The following is a 24,254-nucleotide window of genomic DNA, read 5'->3' as shown; positions in this document are numbered from 1 at the left end:
ACACACACACACACACACACACACACACACACACACACACACACACACACACACACACACACACACAGAATTCTTTACAATGAAAGCAGATAGAATCAGATAAACTGCAGGTTTTCTTTTCCTGTGTTGTGAACGGTTTTCCTTACATTAAAACACTGCAGAGGCCTTTCACACATTTAGTCACACTGGATGTGGGAAGAAACGCCAAATTCCTGACATCAAGACCCGACACGACTGATGTCAAGGCCTCTCTGTAATTTTATAAATTACTAAACGAAAAATATTTCATGTATTTCTTACAGAAAATCACCAGTAATTTAACACCTGTGTGGGGTTAAAATGACTGGTAGAGAAACCAAAGCAGATCTGAGCAGCAGAGCGTGGAGATGATCAGCTGCAGGTTTTAAAAAGCATTGAACACATTTTAAAGTTCCTAATGAATTAACAGGCAGGCACTTAATGGCAGCTTTGACTGATAATAAGCGTCAGAGCGCTGCGTTTATTTTTGGTGTTGAAGGCAGTAAAAATAATCAAAGTGTCAAAAACGAAAAATCTGCAAAATTATCAAAACTGTGAAAATGAAACATTTAAAATTACAGTGAATGCAATTTTTTTTTAATGAGAAGAAAGACGAAGGAAAAACTGACACAAGTGAATAAAATGATTATTGTTACATTTGCATTATTTTTAGATTCCAGGTAAGCAGCGAGTCGGTCACCCTGAGTCTCCTCCTCTCTGCTGACCTTCAGGTGGCAATAATAACATCAATAACAACAATAATCATAAAGTATTTATTTGTGCAGTGTTTGGTTTTGTCCATGCAGCGATGCTGTGGCTGCAGAGGAAACCAGGTGAGCGCTGCACCTGAGAGCTGTGGTGCTCTCCAGCAGCCTTCTTGTGCTTAGTGTCACATTAAATTCACATGTTAATGTGCCACATACATATAAAACCTTCTGTTTTTTAGAATTAATTTTAGGATCTCGTCAGGTCGGTTTAGCAGCAAACTCCTCCTGTGCTGCACACCAGCTCGACGATTGTTTAGCTGTTCGTGTGATGTTTTATTCTAGTCTTTATTGATTTGAATCATTGGCTGATGGTTTATGATGAAGTTCGCTTCTTTTCATAATGTGGTTAGCAGATCAGCAGAGTCACAAACATGCTGTTTAACACGTTTTTGTGTTTGTGCAGGAAAAGTGATTAATTGTAATTAGAGTAATTTATGTCCAGCCTTAAAAATCCGTCAGTGTTTCCATAAAACACATGAAGATCATTTTGGGTGTCAAAATTTTTTATTAAATAAAAGAAAATTTGCAAACGTGATCTGAATCTGGAACCCCGACAACAAACCTCCACCTCAGTACGCAGTCAAGGCAAAAAAGAAGTGCTGAGAGTGTGTGTGTGTGTGTGTGTGTGTGTGTGTGTGTGTGTGTGTGTGTGTGTGTGAGTGTGAGTGTGTGTGCAGCTTCGCTCTCCTTACAAAGCTACATAAAAAATGTACAATCGCCAAGTTGCCCGTGGAAACTGAAAGATGGAGCACGACTGCCTTTGGTGATTTCTCCCCCATCACTTCGTGGTTTGCCCCGTTAGCACAGGTGTGTGTGTGTGTGTGTGTGTGTGTGTGTGTGTGTGTGTGTGTGTGCAGGGCTGCCGGGCAGGTCGGACACACCTGGACTACAAAACCAATCAATGACAGCCTGAGGCGTGCGTGTGCACACACACACACACACACACACACACACACACACACACACACACACACACACACACACACACACACACACACACACACACACACACAGGGTTCAGAGGGCTCTGTCCATTACCTCCTCAGCTAATGGGATGAAGATGCAGGAAGTGATGACGACAATAATGAGTCCAGTTTTCTGAGGAGCTGCTGACTGTGCAGCGACCTGCAGAGAGGAGCCCTACACTAAAAATGACTCCACTTCCTGCTCTCAAAAAAAAAAAGAGTCATATCTGAACGGAGGAGCATCATCAGATTTATGATCAAAGCCGCTGTTGTTAGCGCTACACGCTGAAAACCTTGGGGTGGCTGCGCTCCGCCACCTCTCTCCCTCCGCATCTATAATGCATGATCAGCAGGGGTTTAGTATACATGAGCAGCATGCTCATCTCCACCAGAGCCCGGTCCCTCTCCACGAGGAGGAAGAGCGTGGGCAGATGGGTAAGGAGCCTCCTCCTCCTCGTTTAGTCAGTTCTACGCTCGAGGCTGGGTTCGTCCTTCACCTCGCGGTAACCTCGCATCGTTAGGACGAATAAACGGACCCGAGGTGAAGGTGGTGGCAGCTACCTGAGCGCGGGGTGGCAGCTCCGGCCTCCGGCCCCGTGACGCCTATCTGCCACCCTGTCTGCACCCTCTCCGCCGGCCTCTTATGTTGGGTTTTACCTCCCGAGGACCACGGCGGCCTCCTCGGGACAGCAGCGAGGTGTGAAAACCCCTTTGCTCATCTCTCAGCAACATAATCCCATCATTACAGAGCGCCGAGACCCAACACGGCCCAATTAGTCTAATCCCGTCTCGCTGTGGGTGCACACACACCCCCTGCTGCTGCCCCCCTAATATACATCTCAATCTCACACACACACACACACACACACACACACACACACACACACACACACACACATTCCAGTGCTTGCAGTCGTTTATCTTAATTAGCGAGTCACTTCATGAGTTCCTGAGAAGAAGAAGAAGGAGAGGTGGAGGAGGAAATATGGCAGCGCGGGGCAGGCCACTGCTACCGCCGCTCTCAGTGACCGAGAAGAACCCACCAACTCTCCGCCCCCCTCCCCGCCGCCGCAACCATCCCTTTCTCTTTGCTGTTGTCACAACAAAGCGGCAGCTGCTCGCACGCATCAATGACGCCGCTGACAAGAAGACTAATTGCACAAAATGATGCGTCCCCGTCAGACTTCTTCAAGCTAAAGTTAACACGGTGTCACTTTCTTTATATCGTACAACAGTGTAACCCCCGCCTCCGCCTCCACGTTACACGTCTTCGATTAGCACCGTGACAGCACGGGGCATCGAATAAACGACAAAACGAAAGCGCGCTGTCGTCAGGAGGGGACGCATTCATTTCACTGCGCCGGGTGAGCGACCGTGAACACTTTAATGCGAGTTCCTCTCATTCACAGAAAAATCCACTTCCACTCTCAGAGCTTTGCTCCACATCTCAGGTATCCCGAGGTCGTGTGATGACACCTCAGCTCTGCTGATTAAACAAACAGGTGCATGAATGATGCAGAATCAAAGGAAGCGATGCAGCCTTGGTTCTCTCTGTATACATTCGTATGACACGTTTGCGCTTCCATCTTTAACGTGAAAACAGATGGAGCCTCGTGGCGTGCACGCTCTGATTCTGACGCCGTCTCTCCGGTTTGTTTCAGCATTTAGTTTGAGGCCGTGTGTGGGAAGGAGGCCGTGGAGGGAGAGGAGGTGAGGCCAGGACAAGACAAAAGTGAGAGAAGAAGAAGAAGAAGGAGCAGGAGGAGGTGGAGGTAAGTATGCCATAAAACAGCATCCATACTCTGACGATGTGAAATCTCTCCACGCTCAGCAGCGGGGTTCACTGGATTTTACTGGCTTCAGGTTAACCTGCGCACGTTATTGCGCCGCCGTTACAAAGACTGACACTTTTATGAGAATTATTAAAAGCTTTAAACGCAGCTGCTTCCTGGTGATCGGATCTGCTTTCTCGCTCCACCGCGTCTTAAAAAGACGTGGAATAAAACACAAACACGGCTTCAAGGCCAGACGCAGAGAGAAAAGAAGAAGCTGGAACATGATGTGTGCGTCCGCTGCTGCAGCCAAACACACAAAGAGAAAGAAAATGACATCGTCCTCTCTGGCGTTTAAAATAAACTCTTTAAAATATGTCCGCGTCCTCGGAGACTCGCGGGAGCGAACAGCTGCTTGGACGTGGGCCGTGCGGGGATGGACGGGGACACATTGGACTAATGCGCTGGAAAACTAATCAATTAGCAGCAGCTCGCTCGACTCTGACTGCTGCCAAAGAGCCGCGAGGAAAAGGGAGAGACTGACGGCCAAGTGCGAGGGACCACATTTTACTGTCAGCCATTAATCAGTTAACGCGACGATTACACAGAGGGGATAAAAACAGGAAGTGTGCATGAAGAAATCGTCTGCGATTCGGCACAGATATCCCTCAGCTTTACTTTTTTTGTGTAAACTGATAAATTCTTGGCGAAAACATCGTTGAGCCCACCGAGAGCTGCCAGAACGTATTTCTCCTCTTCACGCTGGAAACAACAAATCAAAGAAAGACCATTTATTATTCTTATTTTTAAGATTTATCACGAGCGCCAACAAACATCCAAAACACGAAGCAGTTTATTCAGAAAACACGATTTACTGACACTTATTCATTATGAGAGACAAAAACACGAGTAAATCCTCCTCAAACCTGTTGTCTGGTTTATAACTGATCTCTTCATAAAATTAATAATGCCGTTTAATACGAAACACAGTCACTGGATTTTTATTTCAAATTAAAATGACTGATGTTGTTTATCCGAGCAGAAAAAATCTGATCCACAGATCGATGGCATGAGAATTTTTTTTCACTTTTCTGTTTTACATCATTCAATTTTCCAGTTTGGATTTTCAGACGAAGTAAGAATTTCTCTCCAAACACGACATTTTCCTTCAAACAGAAAACGCTCACAAAACTGCAGAAATGCTCAAATATAATTTTATCTCTCAGACGTTAAAGTTATGAAGGAGAAAAATGACACCGCAGCAGTTTGATCACTAAAAACTGAGACCAACGCGACTCTGTTCATTCAGAAAACTGTGAAGTTTTACTTTGAAATTAACCAGCAGCATCCATGCACACAGTATCAGTCAGGAATTCGGAGGGAGGACCGTGCTCCTGGTACCGCTCGCTTATCTCCCACCAGTGAAACCAACACAGCACCAAAACCTGCAGCTTCACCTGACCTCACCACGGACACAGTGTGTGTGTGTGTGTGTGTGTGTGTGTGTGTGTGTGTGTGTGTGTGTGTGTGTGTGTGTGTGTGTGAGACAGCCAGGAGTCTTTATTGATGACAAGCGTTAGTTGCAGTGAGGTTAGGATACGCGAGCTTCTGATTTCGTCTCCCTGCTCCGAGGAAGCAGCTGACAATAAGAAATTAAAAAAACAAAATCGCCCAGAACAATCAAAAATGTGAACTTTAAACAAACCCTCAGCTGTCCGACCGTCCAGCCTCCTCGCAGGGTGGACTGCACATCAGCACAGCTTTTAAAATTCCCTTAAATGAAAGCAGAGTGTTTGTGGAAGACGGCGGCCGGTCCCGAGCAGGAGGAGACAAACCCGGGAAAAGCCCGGGCGAGTGCAAGTAGTGACAGGCTGCGTTTGAGCCTATTAGGACTCCATACAGCCCAAAGACAGCGTGAAACACTCGTTATTTCAAACTCATCCAGCAATCAATCACACACATGAATGCAGCGCATGTTTGAACACTGGAGCAGACAAAAAAAAGATCTTTACCTGCAGATCCATGAGAGGAGGAGAAGAGCGGCCTCTTTGCAGACAAAGAGATGAAGGAGAAGGAGGCGAGCCAAAGTTTGGTTGGCTTCCTGCAGCTCGTGGCTCCCCGTTAGGAACTCGTAGGGAGTGTTTGGCTCGCAGAGCGAGTAAATGAGGGGAACATGTTAGTACACCGAGTCTGAGGGAGTTTGGCTCCCAGCTACGCTCTGATTAATATCAGATCTCCCTCTCTCCTCGCCGCCTCTTGACAATCTTGTCACATCTGGCTGACAAATCCTCACAAGCCTTTTGGTGGCAGCGCAGAGCACGGGGCGGTGTGTGTGTGTGTGTTAGGGGGGCAGGACGGGGGCCACGAGGGGCGGATCGCAGCTCAAGGAGACGCTGAAGGGGGTAAAAGGCTGGAGCAGATACACACAGATACCCCACCCGCCCCTCATCCTCTCACGGATGGACCCTCGTGAAGCTAATGAAGCTGATGAGGCTGGAACACACACACATTTATATATAAAGACACACAAAGCAAAGTGCAGCCCTATAAAAACAGGCCGGGGCACTCGCTGTGAATCGTTGTCTGTTGCCCTGCAGCGCTGGAGGAGAGCAGAGACACCCGCAGAAAGCAGCGGAGCTACAGAGGGAAACAAAGGTGGAGATAAAGAGAGGACGAGAGGAAAAGCCACCGAGGGCCGATCGACTCGCATTTCTGCCTCACGCACAAATAATCACTGCCTCGGCGTAATGGCCTCCTCAGAAAAGCAACCTGTTAGAGGAACAAAGTGTGGACGCAAACACAATGACACGATGAGTGTAATTTACTAAGAATTTACATTCTTACAGTTTTTATTTGTCTTCCACTTTTTTATTCTGCTGTAAAATAAAACGAGAACGTCGCAGCTGTAAATCTGCTCCTCACACCTTCGAGAGGCATAAAGGCTGCTATATTATCCTGTGTACGACTGATCGTGTCCTCAAATCTCAGCTGATTCATGTCAACGTATTTCAAACATGAGCTCAGACAGTTCAGCTGATAACAGTTAGTTATTCCACGCTCACTCATCGTTTTCCACACACACCAGTGTGTAAGTGAAACCGCTAACGGGGCATAAACACACGCTGTTTAAATAGTTTACACACACACACACGCACACACACAGGCGTGAAGAGCTGCCACCGCCGCCGCCACACAGACGGCTCAGCTAATTGTTACATGATGGCTGCAACAAAACATTAGGCGGCTCTTAAATTACATTCCGACAGGCTGCGGCCGCGAGGACCCGGCCGGCAGCGAGAGGCAGCGAGAGGCAGCGAGAGGCCACGCCACTCTGCAAACAAACCCACAGACACACAAACAGGCCTCTCAGTGCCTCAGAAATCAAGCACCTTAGAATAAATTCAAAGAAGAGAAAAAGGCGAATGCAGAATATTATCTCAGAGGAAGAAACGGCGAAATAAAGAAGTGAATCATGTTTCATGAAGTGCAGAACTCGACTCTTTGGATTGTCGGTGACCGGAGTGAATAAACATAACGTCTCCATCAAAGTGTTTGAGAGCGAGTCAGAGATGCACACATGCCACGAAAGAAAGTTTCAAGAACTTTAAAATCCTCTTTATGTGAATTTAAACTCTCCGCCTGCACAGCTGCTCATTTTCACATTTTTAAACTTATTAAAGGAGTTTAAACAAAGTTTTTCTGGCATGAATTCTTTACTTTGAAGGAGTAAAGTGTAAAAATCCACACAGTGTGATAACAGAAACCCTAAATATCAGCTCGAGACCACCTTTCTGTTTTTGCCCGATCAGTAACAGGATCAGGACACGCTGAACGTCTACATTCAACAACCCAACGTGCCCGTCACCAGAGTCGGCACAACTCCATCCAGCCTGTCTTTGTTAATCGCGTCCTGATGATGTGCGACACGAGCCGCGGCACACAGAGGACGGCGGCGAAGCGCTCTTACCTCAGCCATTGTCATTAGTCGGATGTTTCCAGGGATACCGCCGAGTTTGCCATTCCCTGCGAGTCCCACAAAACAACTGCCTCCAACTCTCCTGTCCGCACAAGTACTAACGCGAAAGAGCCATCACACCCAGCAGCGTCTCCTTCAACAGCAGACACACATGTGCTCCTCTGCCTCACACACACACACACACACAGCCGCCACCACTCGAACAAAAAACAGAGAGAAGAAGAAGAAGTCCCTGTGCTTTTACTCTCACTGCACACACACAGACACACACACGCCTCCTCTGCTTTCTCTCCTCTAATGCCGGACTCGCTCTAAACTACTCAAGATGTTCAGTGTGTGTGTGTTTCTGTGAGTGTGTGTTTCTGTGAGTGTGTGTGTCTGTGAGTGTGTGTGTCTGTGAGTGTGTGTGTTGAAACTGGGCACAGGGGATTGGAATGAGATCCTCCTACTCGGCATTCTCACCTCAGGAGCTGCTCCCTCCCAATCCCACACACACACTCACACACTCACACACACACACACACGTGCACGCACAGAGGTGCGCATGCCTTTCTTTCACACATGTGCGCACACACACACAGACACGCACACGCCTCCCCCCTCAGAGTCACAGGGCAGTCCCCTCACAGCTGGCTGGAAGAGGGCATGACACTCATCTTTCACAGAGATTTGATCAAAAGGAATCACAAAGGCTGGAGGCTCCCCTAATGCAGTCAGGGGAGACTCTCCCTTTCTCCCCTCTCTCCCCTCTCCGTCTGAGTAATGCTCTAAATCAACGCTGCCCCTCTCGCTGCACACAGCCCACTGTGCGCGTCTGGATTCACCTTAACGCAGCTCTGTGAACGGCCTCCGTAACAAGTTATGCCTTGTGCCGTCAGGAATGCGTAAGTGTCTGTGCCGAGCGTTTCTCAGGACGACGGGGGGGACGCCGCACATGGCGAAAACCGAATCTGCGTTACCGGGAAGAAGACGTGCACCTCGGGCCGGGGGCGGCAGATCTCTGCGGTACAGTCCAGCGCTTTTCTGTTTTCAGGAGATGCTGTGCAATCAAAAAGAATAACAAAAACATATCATTACCTAAGCTTTGTCTAAAGGTGTGAAGGCGGGCGGGAGGAGAGTCACACAGCGATTATTCACAGTTTGAAAATTTGGGGCCAAAATGTTGGTGGGACTGAAAGAATGTGGCTTATATCAAATCAAATCAAATCACTTTTATTGTCACATCACATGTGCAGGCACACTGGTACAGCACATGCGAGTGAAATTCTTGTGTGCGAGCTTCACAAGCAACAGAGATGTGCAAACACAACAACACAAACGAGCAAAATACAAGAATGGCCAACCTGAAACTAATAAATATATGTACAATATATAATAGTGTATGCATTTCTGGATGTGTATACTAAATATTTTCCTACGTGTGTGTGTGTGTGTGTGTGTGTGTGTGTGTGTGTGTATACACATTTTTACAAATTAAATAGTAAAAAAAAAAAAATAATAATAATAATAATAATAATAAAATATATAAAATATACAGAGTTGAATATGTGCAAAACGTCAGGTGAGGTTTCCTAAAGGTAAAGTGGAAACAGCACAGCTCTTAAAACATAATAAAATCTAAACATTTGCAGTATGATGCAGACACACATGTGTAACCTCAAGTTTAACATGTAAACTTTAAACCATGTCCAGCAGCCACTGTAGGAACATTTAGGAGCAAATATTCTCATGAACATGAGACTGTGAGCCAGTGACATCAGCCAGGGATTCTCAGAGGAATTACTAAATAAACAACAGTGAGATCACCTTTTTACATATATTTAACACTTCTTACATTTTTCCTTTTTCTAAGGTCTAATCGACCCAGTGAGCATCAGCTGATGGCTCAAATAATCTGATTTAAATTTAAAACTACCTCCAAGAACCTCTGATGATTTATTATTACTATTAATTAATAACTGGGGTAACGGAGGCAGACAGTCACAGGTGAAATGCTCACCTGGTCTCATGTGTGCAGGTAACTGAGGCTGAGGGGGGAAAAGCAAAACTCGTCAGTAGAAACTTGACCTGACGGCACAGGTGGTACGCATCGCTGTCACGTGACATGATGATGCTGATGCAAACCTCATCACCTGCGGGACAATATCCATTAAATACAGATGTTTTAAACTAAACCGCTACTGAATTATTTCATGAAATGTCCTTTTTTGTGTCTCCGTATCTGTGGAAATGTGGGGATGAGTGATTTTCAGTCTTTTTTGCACCCGAGTCCACCTGATAAGTGCCAAACATCAGGTGTGTCGTGGGCCACACCTGGGCCCACAAATTAGCCAGAAGCTGCACAAGTCCAGGTCCTGTGACTGCAGCGTGAAGGCTGACGTCCCTCCGCTCAGCTCCGTGTGAAACGATGAACACACATTGGAAAAGGAGCTTTTTTAAAGTGCTGACACTGCAGGAACATTGACAGAGTGAAGCAGCGAGAAATTCGACGAGTGATGTGTGAGTAACTTTTCAGCTTCTGCCCTTTTTCCTTTTCTTCCCCTCCTCCTCTCTGCATAGAGGGAACGCTCTGCTGACTTTAGCCATTAGAGGCATCTGCTAATCCACAAATTACACAGCAAGTTTAAACAGGCACACCTGGTCTGCTCTACCTGTGCAGAGACAGAGGGCGGGGAGGGGGGCGGCCCCACCTGACGGGTTTGAAACTGAAAGCATGAAACCTCACTTCGACTCTTTTTCCTTTTTCTGAGATTGAACTCGCGCAGAGAGCGTCGGCGAAGCGGCTCTTGATGCCATTCTCCTCGAATAATCTCGTTTTCCTTCTTCTGACCCTCTGAAGCAGCAGAGGGGTGGGAGTTCACTGCCTTGCTCAAAGGTAGCTCAGCTGCAGCGCTGCAGGGAGGGAAGAGTTTTACTCATCCGCTTTCCCCACCCACATTCTTCCCAGCGAGGAGCTCAACCTGACATCCGTCCAATCACAAACCTGCTCCCCTAACCTCTAGGCGAGCAACACCCGCTCCACTCGACATTCAGAAATTCGCCGAGCGGCCTCGCTAACTGATAAAAATGCAACTAATGGCCCTTGAAGTTGGACATTAAAACTGCATTACTTTCCACAGGAGATCAAAGCCGTTCTTATTCGTGAAAAGCGCAGAGTGTTATGAGGTTACATATATGGATAAGAGACATCCCGTCAAGGCATGTATCGTAAGGCTGGAAAGCCCTGCGCTCCCCCTGCGGTCGTCCAGGCAGGCAGATCTGCTTACCGGCCTTGTATTTATTCCAGACCTAGGGGATGCATAGCAAACACAGCCGCAGACCTGGCCTGGATTAGGTCTGCACCGCTTGTCAGATCGCTGCTGCTCCCTGGGCCGGAGCGCCGCAGACGTATTTGTGCCGCGGGGGCAGAAGGTGGAAGCTGCAGCAAATAAACTCCATGTGCAGCAGAACAGGTCACGCTGCCTACTTACACGTCTGTCATTAGCCTTCCTGCAGGGGAGAGCGGACGGGGCTGAGCGCTCCAGCAGATGAGCAGCTTTGGGAGAGCATTACACCCTCCTTTACATTTTCTTTACATGCTGGAGCCAAGAAAAACCCTGCAAAAAACCCGATCACACACTCACCGGCCTTTGTTTAACGCGACACGAGGCACCAGGAGGGATTCCAGGAGTCACTTTCTTTTGAGTGTTTTGCCTCCCATCAAAGAGGAAAATGCAGCTCCGGCTGAACATTAGATAATTAATCTGAGGGGCTGACAAATGATTTGATTTTGAAAGAGAAAATCACAGCTGCTCTGACCCCGGGAAGGCGTCCAAACGTCCTGTTTTTGTGTAAACAGCGTCTGAAACAGGGCAGTCTTTGATTTACAGGAACAGCAGGAGAGTTCAGCTCAATTTAAATCACTACAGCAGCCAAAGTGCTTCATATTACAAGGCACCTGGCGACAGTGGTGAGGAAAAACTCCCTTTCAACAAGAAGAAACGTCCAGCAGAACCAGGCTCGGGGAGCAGGGTGGCTGATGATCACTTTTTAAATATTAATTTGAGTCAAAAGAAAGGAAAATATGAGCGGAGCAAGTAAATCAAATATGAAATGAACATTTACCCTGAAAGCTGTGCACATTTTGGTTGTTTCTGCAGGCTAATCATGAGCTGATTTTGCATTTTTGCACAAAAGGAAAGAAAAGTTTGTAATATTTATATTTTTCAACAAAATCCCCACAAACTGGAGCCACTTCTATAATTTTGCGTGAAGAATAGAGCCAATAAGCCCAACAAGCTTCATATTCACCAGCGGGGGATTTACTGACGTACATGAAGCCGAACTGGAAAAAGTCTAAATCTCACATGAACTCAGGACATGAATGCAAACCCGCTGACTTCAAAGAGAAGGATCTGGTAACCTACAACATGTTTTCGGACTCCAACAACGTCCTGTTGTTTCCATGACTGTGCCATTACATAAAAGGCTTCCCTATGGCCCGTAGCATCGTTACACCATCCGCTGTAAAGATGTCTGCCTTCTCTTTGAATGTGGTGAAAGTGAACGTCCACGTGGCGTGCAACGGCCAAAAAACCAAACATCATAAACAAAGCAAAGTCCAGAAATGATGACCTGACGACTTAAAGTCTACCAAACTTATTGAGGGCAGCTCCATGTTGGAATTACATCCTGCAATCGCATCGCTGTGGAGAAGGAAACGTGCATCGCTCCACGGCGAGAGGCTCAGAGTCACAGCTGTGGTGCTATCAGACGCTAGGTGATAACGGTCCCCCCGTGAAGGGCGACAAACTCAGCAGCACCAAAAGAAGTCAAAGGGAACTTTTGAAATCTGTGTTTCTTTTATTTCCTGGCTTAAGCAGTGAAAACGACTCGGTCGGATTAAAGATTTGGGCAGAAATACCCCCGCGCTGCACACTGAGGAGTAAATGCGTGCACGATAGTTTTAAGAAAGCACGATGGTGCAGACGCTGAAGGATGCCTTCTACGTAAAACTGCAGTAATTTTAGCTGCACACTTCCTTGCTTTGGTGGGTGTAGACAGCAGAGAGTATACGGGTCATGATTTCTAAACAAAGACATTACTGCTGAAGGTTCTTTGGTGCTTAGAGGAACACGCAGTGAACGCTGTTTAGTCCCATTGCAGCAGAGAGACGGCACAACTGGATCACTGCACGGATGAACCAGCACTGATATCCCTCTTTAGATGCACTTGGAGCTCGTCCTTGGTTAGCGTTGTTTCCAAGTGTGCTGTCTTATCTCTCATCTCGACTACCTATCACGCAGAACCTGCCCCAACACAGCAAGCAGTTTGTGTTTGCATACATGCCATGTGTGTCATCCAAGTGTCGGCCTGCCTTTCCTCACTTTAGTTGACAGTAAGAAAGGCCAAGAGGGGAGCTATTACCTCACCGTGCTCTGCACACTCCCCGTACCAGGCTCCGGCCACCACCACGCCAAACGGGCCGAGGTCTGCCCGTCGTTCGGTGGCATTATTCAGCACAGACACGCTCACGGGGTGACTGTAAATCACATGGGATTACAGAGGCAGAAAGCTGCTTTAAAGTGAGAGGAGATGGAAGATGTTGGAGTGATCTACTTACAGCTGCAGATGTGGAGAAGCAGTGTGTGTGTGTGTGTGTGTGTGTGTGTGTGTGTGTGTGTGTGTGTGTGTGTGTGTGTGTGTGAAGGCGATGGAAAACACTGTAACAAGAAAAAAGTGAGGAGAGCACTTTCGCCATGCAGCATGAGGGGAGGTCAGAGCTGTTCACGTGTGTGGGAGGCGCGGGGCTTTCATACAGATTGGTTTTATATAAAACAGCAGCAGTGAAAGCAGCACCAGCTACTGAGTGCACTCGAAATGTTAACACAAGACCACAGAGTATTAGTGCTTACTATTAATATATTCTTCTCTCTTTAGTTTGTGAGTAAAGTGTGGAGGATGGGGATGTAAATATACATGGAAGCGATGCTGACGGTACAGAGCTCTGTGCACAGATGACCAATTTCACGTTTTCAGCCAACCGCGTGTCCCCGTCGCCGTTTCCTCCGTCACTAATTAAAATCATGCACATATTTCAGCTCCTGTGTTTCACACTGACGTCACCCGTTTCCTCATGGAGTAAAATATTGAAGCACACAACGTGTTTGAGAAAGGATCAAACTGTGTATAAAACATGAGCGTGGCCACTGTGACATCACCCGCTCAGATACGTTTGAACCACTTCTGCTGCAAGAAGCCCCTTTATTTGTACAAGAGGGTGGCGTGACAATTAATAACACCCACAACTTCATCAAAACTGGAGCTCCGCCTCCTTGGACGGTCTGTTAGTACAGTGACCTCACAGCAGCCATATTATTGGTCACATGATGTCATTAAAATGCTCCTAAAAGCTCAAACAGCACAAACACAGTGCAGAGGTCCAGCTCAGGCGAAGCTAGCAGCTACAGCCGCCTGTGTCACCATCCACCTGTCAGTCAAAGAGGCCACGCCCCTAATAATGCAAATTTCAATCCTTAATACAATTTAAAATTTGGATTGCAGGATTTTTTCTATAAGTGCCGCAGATTGCATTTAAAATAATCTGCAGTCAAACTAGAATAAAGGCCTTCACACAACAAGCGCGTCGCAAATAAACAATGTGAAATTCAGAATTTTCAGGTGCAAACTTGTCATGTGGTATATATGCATGTATACATACACCACAGTCAAAAAATTCAAGAAGAAATGATGAGCTCTGTGTGTGCGCTTAAATCATAGTATATCCAGGACACTTATTTCCAAACACAGTGATCTGATTGGTCAGATCCACATGCAAAAAAAAAAAAGGTCAAATTGGGCTTGATCAAAGAAAAAGTCTGAAAAATATTTTCAACACACAAAATATTCGGACAGACTTTCCGGTGTGTGCAGGCCTTTCATTGTGAGCGTTACTTGGCTATGCAGATAAAATTGAGCAATTTTAAATCTGTTTTGTTTGTGGCAATCTGGCAGCCCATTAGCTTGTCGCTGAATTAGCCTCGGCGCTTGACAGACTTCCGGTTCAGACTTCCGGTTCCATGCTAATTCCAAAATGATCCTCAGCGGGCGGCTGATGGGTTTGAGGTACCACAAACAGATCTCAGCTCTCAAAATTCTGACTGTTGATGATTCAATACTGTTTATTCACACTGAGCTGAGGACGGAGCTCCTGAACATTAATGCAGAATCACCTCACATGTGCACAGTTTGTGCCACTGACAGCTCTGCCGTCCTTTTCAAAGTGTTTCTACTGAATGAGCTCTTCTGCAAGGACTTTTTCAAGCACATTTTCTGCTCCACCTGTTCATCTGAAAATGATTCATACACAAAACACTTAAACACAACATGTATTGTGTAAATTACACCCACCCACAGACAAAATGTAAATCTAAAATTTAAAAGTGGTTACAAAATATCATTTAATATATAAAATAGCTCCCAAGCCCCTTCAAACGCTGCACTTTCCTCTCGTCTGTGTGAAATTTAACTGTTGAAATTATAAATCCATTTTAGGGGATTTTCTTGATGCCTTCCTCTAATAACTTAAACCAATTTATTTAACATCAGCATGTTTTTTAAACAGTAATTCTGCACTAAGAGTTGTCGGCACCAGCTCACTGCTCTGTGACATGATTTCATCCAGTGACGGATTGAGCGTGTCGCTAACAGACTTTACTGCTGTGTCTGAGTAAATACTGATACTGCAGCTGGTTTATAACCTGTTACCAAACATTACAAATATATATATGTGAAAAACAGATAAAATATTAAACTCATTTATGTCATAACAATCAAAATATTCATTCAACCTGTTTATCGTTTTAATAAATGTTAAATCGAATTCTTTGTGATATTTACATATAAAACAAAATGATAAAATAAATAATTTCAACAGTTTGACTGCGCCGAAGCACGAGGCTGAACAGCGATGTGACGCAGAGCTGAAGTAAAGAACACGCCGCACATCTTGCTTTTCTCGTGACACAGTGATGCATGGTGGAGCAGCTCGCTGTCCCTGCATTCATCTGCTCCCATGGCTGCACTGACCTAACAGCCTCGTTTTTCTGCTTTTGGGGCAGTCGAGCTTCAGGGAGAGGCCTGATCTCTGCAGGATGAAATGCTTCCATCCACAGAGCATTAAGACTCACTGAACGCTGGGATGAAGATGAAGATAATGGGAATCAGATGCTCAGGCCTTCTCACTCACTGTATCCCAGCCTGGTGAACCCTTTCAGGAGATTCTGGACATGTCAAGGTAGCGCTCACCATCATCATCATCACAGCACCGAATGAGGAGGTGTGTTTGGAACAATGGTGATCATCGCTCCCAGCGGAGACTTGAGCGCTGGAGCTGCCCTGGAGGCTTTCTGAGGCACACGGTTGTTATTTTTTCACCCATTTCTAATCTTGGAAAGCTTACGATCGAGCTGGTGGCACCACCGAACAGCGAGTGGGCCAAATATCGAGTTGATTTTGGCAGCTTGGCGAGCATAAACACGTTTTAAAAATTACAGCAGCAGCAATGAGAACAATCGCCGAGATGCAAACAGGCTTCCTTTATACACAATCTGGGACTCATCATCTGTGGGAAGTTCAATAGGAAGCACTTCTGATCTGCTGTTGTACAACAACTGTCAGTGCTGGAAACCACACACTCATCCTGCATTCCCACTTCAGCTGCAACTGCCATCTATCTGTCAGTCCAACTTTCTGTGCAGTCGTTAAACAGCCATCATTGCTAAACATTCGTTTCCACCCAGCGTTCAGGACGCCTTCCAACACGGATCCATCTCAGTTGCTGGGTGTAGATGAGAGCTGCCGAGGGAAGGCTGTTTCTGGAAACCTGTCACGCTCGTATGAGGAAAACTGATGCGAACCAGCTGGCTGTCTGCTCACACTGCCACTGAAATGATGTGAGGACATCCCCGCAGAAGACATGTGGGACACACCTGCAGGTAAAGCCATTAAACAGTCTGCTGTAAAGCAACGAGACAAGCAGCCGTCCTCCAGACATGCACGTGTTCTTCAGTGGAATAATCGCAGGTAACACTTGATGTCAAATGGTGCTCGTGAGGCTGGAGATCACTGACATTCATAGACTGGAAGATCAAGTCTGAAAATGGATGAGTCTGTTAATTTACCCAGAATCCAACACCAAACGTCGTCAGCTTTGACTACACCCATTCGAAAGCAATCTCAGATCAACTGCACCGTGAAAACCAACGACCTCGTTCATGTAACGCACATGTGACTGATCAGGGCACAGACGGTGAACATTTGGAGCTGTGTACCAAGGCGTCTGTGACATGTCCTTTGTTTCCTGTGGGAATTTGGGGTGGGTCTCCAGTACATCCTCACAATGTGGAGGACGAGTTGAGTTTGGAGGTCAACTCATCCTGCTTTGGAGGTCAGTGCCTCTGACTCTCTGTTAACATTTGAGAGGCAACTTTAGTCTGTTCATGTTCGCAGCAGAACGTTGCACTGTAGCAAGAACATCGCGGTCTAAGCTAACAATGAAAAACACCAAAAGCTGCATCTTGATGCATTCTCCATCATCCAGGAAAGTAAATCTCCAAAAGTTGATTCTGTTCATCTGGACGCAGCATTTTGCGGGAGAAATGCTTCAGATTTGGAGTCCTTAGGGACTAGTAAAGCGCTATACAAATACAGGCCATTTACCATTACAAGTCCTCCCCCATGGCCGTCTACACCAAAGTAAAACAATTAAATGACAGAAAACTTCTTTTTATTCTACTATAGAAATGTCTGCTTTTATCAGTAAAATAAATAAATAAAAAAACCTTTAAATTAACAAAACCTTCCGGCCCACTTAAGATAAAACGTGGGCTGCATACACCACACAGTGTGACACCGTGCCCAATTTATCCACACCATTTATCAAAACCCTGCCACTCCTCCACAACAATTCCAAATGTTTTAACCTGATGAGCTTAAATTGCATTGTACATATCGACATCAAAACCTCAGAATGGGAGGTGCTGAGTCTGATTCCAGCTGCAGGTGTAACCTTCAGTGGGCTGCGAGCTGGAGATCAACAGCAAAGACACCTCCGAGCCCGACACCCTCAGCACAAGGACAACATGCTGGATGTAAACTGAATAGATTCTAATTATGTAAAATCAATTTGACCAGTTTTACAGTTTTCTATGTAATAAAATTACAGGTAATTAAATTACTTTACATGTTGGGCGTGATTGTTTTTCTTTTTGAGTCAAAATCATCAGACTTTGGTCTGACTGAGTAACAATAAGATGCGTCTGCTTCGCAACCTGATTGTGGCCCACAGTATATTTACATATAATGTTTAATACGTTCTTATGATGAACTGTGGAAAACAGCAATAATAACTAATAACAATTGTAGTGCATATTCACAGCTGTCGTTTGTTGTTCTGTTTACCAATTACATGCAAATAAATGGGAGCATTTATAGTTTCAGCCCAGAATGAAGCTGCGATTTCTTAATTACGTGTCGAACCGCGGGGCCTGAATTCAGCGTCATCAGTTTAGCTGCAGTCTCATAACACAGGGATTTAAATCATTTCATGCTCATTAATAAATGAATAGCTTGCTTTGGTTTGCACTTTAAATTCAAGTTGTCACATGACCCAGATATGGCATCAGATGACTAAAAACAGCGCGGCGCTGCTCGTGCTCTCTCCTCCCATCGCTGCCATCCTGCGCTGTGGCGACAGAGCTAATAAATAAAGCTGCTCCCTCTCCTCTCATCCTTCATCCATCCGTCCATCCATCCCTCCACCCCCCCTCCCTGGAGTCTGGTATTGATCAGACATGTCCACATTAGAGGGAGGGGAGATGCTTTTATGATAATCCACCCACCCTAGCCGCCACTCGTAATGGCTGCATTAGACGCTCATCCCCTCCGCACCCGACACCTGGCCCTCGCTCTCTTCGGACTCACTGTTTGCATTACAACACTGTTTAATGGGCTCTTTAGAGGGGCTGGAGGGGGAGCGGGGGGCCTGGGGGCAGGAAACTTTCCAAGAGTTTCCAGTAGATGAGGACCCAGCAAGGAGCCACTGGGAAGGTCCGGTGCGAGAGTGATAGATGGCACTACGGTGAAGTGGAGGGCGGGGGGGCTGGAAGTGGGGGTCCATTACCTATTACTGAATGCCCTCTCTGTCTAGCCACGCCACTCAGCTGGCTGTCTGATGGCGAACTCTGGGAAGTGGAGCTCTGGACGAGTGCGTTCTCCGACCGAACCCAGACACGGGGTCAATCAATAGCTCTCTCTCTCTCATTACCTTCCAGTCAAGACAATCCCGATACTTTCTGACACAAACCTAAAGAGTCCGTCCACAAATGTGCCTGAGCTCAGCTAGAGATCCAGGCAGGTGGGTCGCCGGTGACGGGAATCACGCCGGGCAGCGCTTTACCTTCACATCACTCAGCAGCCGACAGCAGAGAGAGGAGAAAATACAAGGAGAGGGATAGAGAGAGCCACCTGGACACCATCAGTCTCAGCCAAGGTAAACATCTCCAACATTCCTCCCGGCACGCTGGACTACAGGGGTCAAAGGTCATAATGACAAACGAGTGACCCAGAAGCCCTGAGAGGCCAAGAGAGGTGCCTCTGGAATCTCTCAGCAGGGGGACGGAGGACACAGAGACACATTCACCAGGCCAGGAAAAAAAAGGATAGTTGCAGGGCCGGGGTGCAAGACCCAACCTGCGGCTCCTCAACATGAAGAAGAAACGCCAAGCGAGCGCTGTCACCTCACCTTTTTCACCATTTCAGCCCATGCCAAGTATCTCCACTTACCAGGTTTGACAAGCTTCTGTTAATTGAGCCAAACTTTGAAGGCTAAATCGGATGAGAAGGAAGAACAGGAAGTGGGTGTCGGCTGCAAACCGCTGGACAAATTTCAGCCTAAGCTTCCCGTGGTAGTAGGAAGTCAGTTGTAACTTAGGAATGCATATTGACAATATTTCATGCGTCAGGAATGATGGGTATGTGAGGGGGTGGGGGGCTCCAAGGGTGATGATGATGAGGCACAACTGGAAGCTGTTCTGGACTCTTCCCAGATGTCTGCAATCTATACAATAAACATCAATGTTGGAGCTTTGTGAGCCGGTTATTCCCAGCCAGGGGTACAAACGATCCTGGAGCCGCAGTTAGAGAGTTCCTGCACAGATTAGCTCCAGTAATCTTACAAACGCAAAACTGCATCACGGCTCACGGTATCCACAATAAGGGAAAGACAGTAGAAACAGGAAGACGCTGTAAATGTCCACACAATCTAAATGTAACCAACATGTGAAAACAACGTAACGTAATTATTACCAGTTATTATTTAGTGACAGTCGCTCACACATCTGAGCAGTTTGCTGTCCAACTCCAACAGAACATCAACTGAAGAGAAGAAGAAAAAAGTTTGAAATAAGTGGACGACATCTAAAGGCTCCATAAATGTCCAGAATGACGACTTCTGTCATCGAAAGACTAAAAACAGGCAAATTTGGAAACACTCGCTGTCACTGTGACGACATGTTACGTTTTACTGACAGTAAACTCCTGATACCATTTTTACGTGTGAAGGTTTCCTCACATGTGACACATTTGTTTAGGTTTCCTATCAAGTGCTGCCATTTATGTTCATCGTCTCACAGCATTCACACTTCCTGTCTCAGTACAGCTGCTGTTTGGAAATGAAGTTTGCATAAGCAGAAAGAGCAGAGTTACGCACAGCTGGCAGGACAAGTGGCTTGCCAAACACTTGAACCTCGTGTGGTAAATAGCCAGAACTGTAGTAATAGTTGGCACGTTGAGCCGTACTAAGCAGGGACTTGAGAAACTCCAGAAAGAGGAAATGATTATAGGACACACATGTGGTGAGGTCGGGCAGATCCGGTGACCTACAGTACAGACAAAACAAAAGCTTACTAGCTTTTGTTTGGGATCCAATGGTGACACGAAAACTGCACATGATCATTTTTCCTGAATTATTCAACTTTTTCATTAGTGAGTTTCACGCATTGTTTGCTGTTAGGAAAAAGTGGTAAGGCACGCTGATGCACAGAAAGACGGCGATTTTACAACTTATATAAGCTACAAATAATACTGCACTGCTACTGTGTACAAATATATCTGCATATAAGTATCTAAGGTCTTTGTGGCTGGAAGCTTTCTTGGTACTGACCAACCACGTTTGAGGTTGGTCACTCTGTTAAAGGTGGATGTAGCTTCACACCTGTATTGTTTCTGACGGACTGCAGGGGGCAACTCATCTGGAAGTCTGTGGGAAAACTCTTGGCTCACTCCATCTGTGTGGTAATTAGTTTGTGGTAATTAGATGAATTGCACTTCTGTTTTGTAATACCACCAAATCCAAATCTGAAATAATGATTACTTAGAAAGGCGAGCCACTGTAGCCTAGGCAACCTGAGGTTGTTAAAACTTTTAGTTCAATTCAATTCAGTTTCATTGACAAAATCACAACAACAGTCGTCTCAAAGCGCTTCATACTGTAAGGTCGACCCTACAATAATACATACAGAGAAAACCCAACAATCATATGAGCCCCAATGAACAAGCACTTTGGTGACAGTGGGAAGGAAAAACTCCCTTTTAACAGGAAGAAACCTCCGGCAGAACCAGGCTCAGGGAGGGGCGGGGCCATCTGCTGCGACCGGTTGGGGTGAGAGAAGGAAGACAGGATAAAGACACGTCTGATGGTGTTTGATTTAAAGGAGTGATTAAAAATGGTAACTGTAAAGTGCCTTAAACTTGCATTCTTTACAAAGGGCAGCAGGGGGCGACTCCTCTGGCCTCCAGTTTATGGTCTCAGTCTGGTTTCAGGTCTGGTAATGTGTCCATGTTAGCCTAACACTAGCTAACCATCCTAAACTTCACAGATCCTGTTTTCCTGTTTGACTTTATCATAACAGCCACACTGTGGACTGGACTGTTTTTAACCCTCAGTGGTTCTGAGGGACGACACAGACTGGATTCAGGATGTCAGATGGAAGCAGACCAGTTTGGTGGGTAGACAGACTTTATTCTATGGAGGTCAAGACTGTGGCTGAGCGCAAGTAAGCAGAACAGGTCTGAGCAGACAGACATTTAGATTTACAGGGACTGAGATTATTACTCAACAATGCCCCCTTGCCCCGCTCACCACTCAATGAATGTGTTACTGTAATACACTTTATTACTCAGGCTACAATAACGTTGTAGACATCAAGTTCACATCAAGTTCATAATCATTATATTCCTATTGTGCATATTTATATTAATATGTATACAGAGATGGGCAGCACGGTGCGTGGTGGTTAGCATGTTGCCTCACAGCAGAAGAAGAGTTTGACTCCGCCCTCTGGACGGGACTCTGTGTGGAGTTCTTCAAGATAAACAGTCGGGTCTTTAGCTTGCAATATAAAGCGCCTTGCTCTGATTTGGTGCCATATAAACAAAACTGAACTAAATATTGGCCTTTTCACCTTTGTCAGCTTCAGCTCTTGGGTTTCCAAGCTGACAAATATTCACTTTAAAGTCATCTCTGGTCCTTTTACAGGCGATCTGGCTTCAAAATGCTTTTCAGACAGAGGGTCTCTCTCACTTTAGTGCCTGTAAGCAAAATCAGAGCCAGCTCCAGGCCTGCCGCTGTTTAGAGGAGCCTCTGACCTCTCTGACCTTTGACCCGAACAATCTCTGAACAGCCTCACAGGTACTATTCTGCATTAGTCACTACTATTCTGTCCTCTTTGCTGTCAGCATCAGCTGGTTGTGTAGGCAGATGACAGAAGCTAAGCAGATACACTGCGGGTGAAAATGTGAGTCAGTGTGTGAGAGTTCTGTGACTACAACCTTCATCGTTGTTTGACCTTTGAACTTCGTCCCAGCTTGCTTACGCTCCCTAACACAAACACTCATATTCCCATCCACCACACTGGCGAAATACTTCCAGAGAAAATTCATGGACGCAGTGAATCATACAGGGACATCTGCTACTCTTTCATCCCTCAAAGGACTAAAGTGGGAAAGCAGCACACTGTATTCACTGATATGGGAGATCCAGATGAAAACATTTCAAGATTTTGGCATTGAAGTTGGTTTTCACTGTGTGGTTGTCCAGAACCTGCCTAGCCCTGAGTTGTTAGTGACTCAGCACCATCGACATTCCTTCAAATATTTCTCTTTAAAGGTGCAGGTAGTCATTTTGTTCAGCTTTTTTAATAGAAAAAAAATGTTGTGCTCATAAATTTACATTGATTAGCTGGTTATAAGCAAACTTTATGCTTTCCTGCTGATAAACAGATTGATTATATTCCTCATCACAACAACAGTTGCCTCAAAGTGCTTCACATTGTAACGTAAAACCCTACAGTAATACAGAGAAAATGTCTTTGTCTAACAATTTAGCATCCACCTAAAAAAAGTAGGTAGGTAACGCAGCTAATAGAGGCTAACAGCATCAGCCAATAGCTAGCATCAGCTAACAGAGGGCTAAGGGCAAGCGCCAATAGCTAGCAGCAGCAAACAGAGACTAACAGCAACAATAGCTAGCAGCAGCTAACAAAGGCTAACTGCAGATAATATGAGATAACAGCATTAACAGACAGAAAAGTTGAGTATATCCTTAACAACTCACCTCAGTCTAGCTGTTATCCGTGAGAAGTGAGCTTCACTGACTTATCGACTCTTTTCAGAAAGTTTTACAGCCTCCTCGAGAGTAAAAACACATGGATGCTCCTCACCTGGCATTAACAGCAGAAGTAAGCAGTCGAGTGACAGCGTCACAGCGTCACAGCCTCTGTGTGCACTCACTACAGGTGGCCATAGTTTCTGAGGTATCTTGGGGCTATAAAAATAAAATATCAAAATATATTTAATTGTCACATATCATGATGAGTTCTTACAATCATCATAAAAAGATTAAATATTGTTTTTAGTACACTTTACTATACAGTGGGATGTGAACTTCTTATTTGCTGCATGCAAATAGTATTTTTTTTAACCATATTTTTACCATGTTACCATGTTTGACCTCATAATTGTGCTGTTTCAGTTTTTGATGATGTGAAACTGAGCGTCAAAACCTTTTGAAAAATAAAACACCAAACACCACCAGTTCCTTTAACACCCAGCATAGGTTCCAGCACTAATTCAGTCCACATAGACTCCCATATTAAAATGTCCAACAGGATGTTTGATATTGTAGAATCATCAGGGCCAAAGTGGCAGCTCTGGCTCCCAAAAGTTATGTTTGCATCCAACTTCCTGGAAGTTGCATAAAAACAAAGTTCAGCCGAGTCCCAATGTGGGACTGTCCTGTTCACAATGTTTTGTTTGACTTTTCTTTGGCGATGTCACAGTTTGGTTGGTTTAATTCCCAAAACATCCTGGTTTTTATACAGTTTGGATAAAAATGGCCCTTGTATTGGAGACCAAGTTTCCGTTCCATGGTTTCCTGAAACAAAGAGCAGCCAGTATGAAAGCAATAGCACAAATGGTAAAATTACTACTTTGAGAAAATAATTGGGGCCTATCACAGAGAAATTTTCTTCATTTTGCATTGTAGCTGTTTGGGACCATCAGTGGAACCCTGTGTGGTACTGAGACGGTCCCTGTGGGCCGCTGGTGCCATCACATCGGCCCTGACCACTGCGGTGGATCAGCAGCCTTACTCCTTAAGAGGAGATCGGTGCTTTTGAAGGGGGAAGCGTTATGTACATCTCTGTCCCCACTTCTGATA

At 45.7% G+C, this 24,254-nt stretch overlaps 1 protein-coding gene across 3 annotated transcripts in view; it reads right to left on the bottom strand.

The window, feature by feature from the left end:
- The window catches only part of bnc1 (basonuclin zinc finger protein 1), a 33,001-nt gene extending 9,768 nt beyond the window's left edge, over positions 1-23,233 (bottom strand). The window contains exon 1 of one of the 3 annotated variants that reach the window (XM_004565717.4): positions 23,151-23,233. Coding sequence is in view for 2 of the 3 variants with exons in the window: in XM_004565715.3 (XP_004565772.2) it covers positions 7,490-7,504 (15 nt within the window). In the remaining variant the exon portion in view is untranslated. Of the gene's footprint in view, positions 1-5,534; positions 7,465-7,489; positions 7,865-23,150 lie in introns of those variants that run through there. The other 2 variants (XM_004565715.3, XM_004565716.4) reach the window with 2 other exon arrangements.
- Positions 23,234-24,254: the final 1,021 nt, after the last annotated feature.

Source organism: Maylandia zebra, linkage group LG1, assembly GCF_041146795.1.
Source record: "Maylandia zebra isolate NMK-2024a linkage group LG1, Mzebra_GT3a, whole genome shotgun sequence".
Classification (NCBI taxonomy): Eukaryota; Metazoa; Chordata; class Actinopteri; order Cichliformes; family Cichlidae; genus Maylandia; species Maylandia zebra.
The sequence above is the reverse complement of the archived record's forward strand: the minus strand, read 5'-3'. Positions and strand labels throughout refer to the sequence as shown.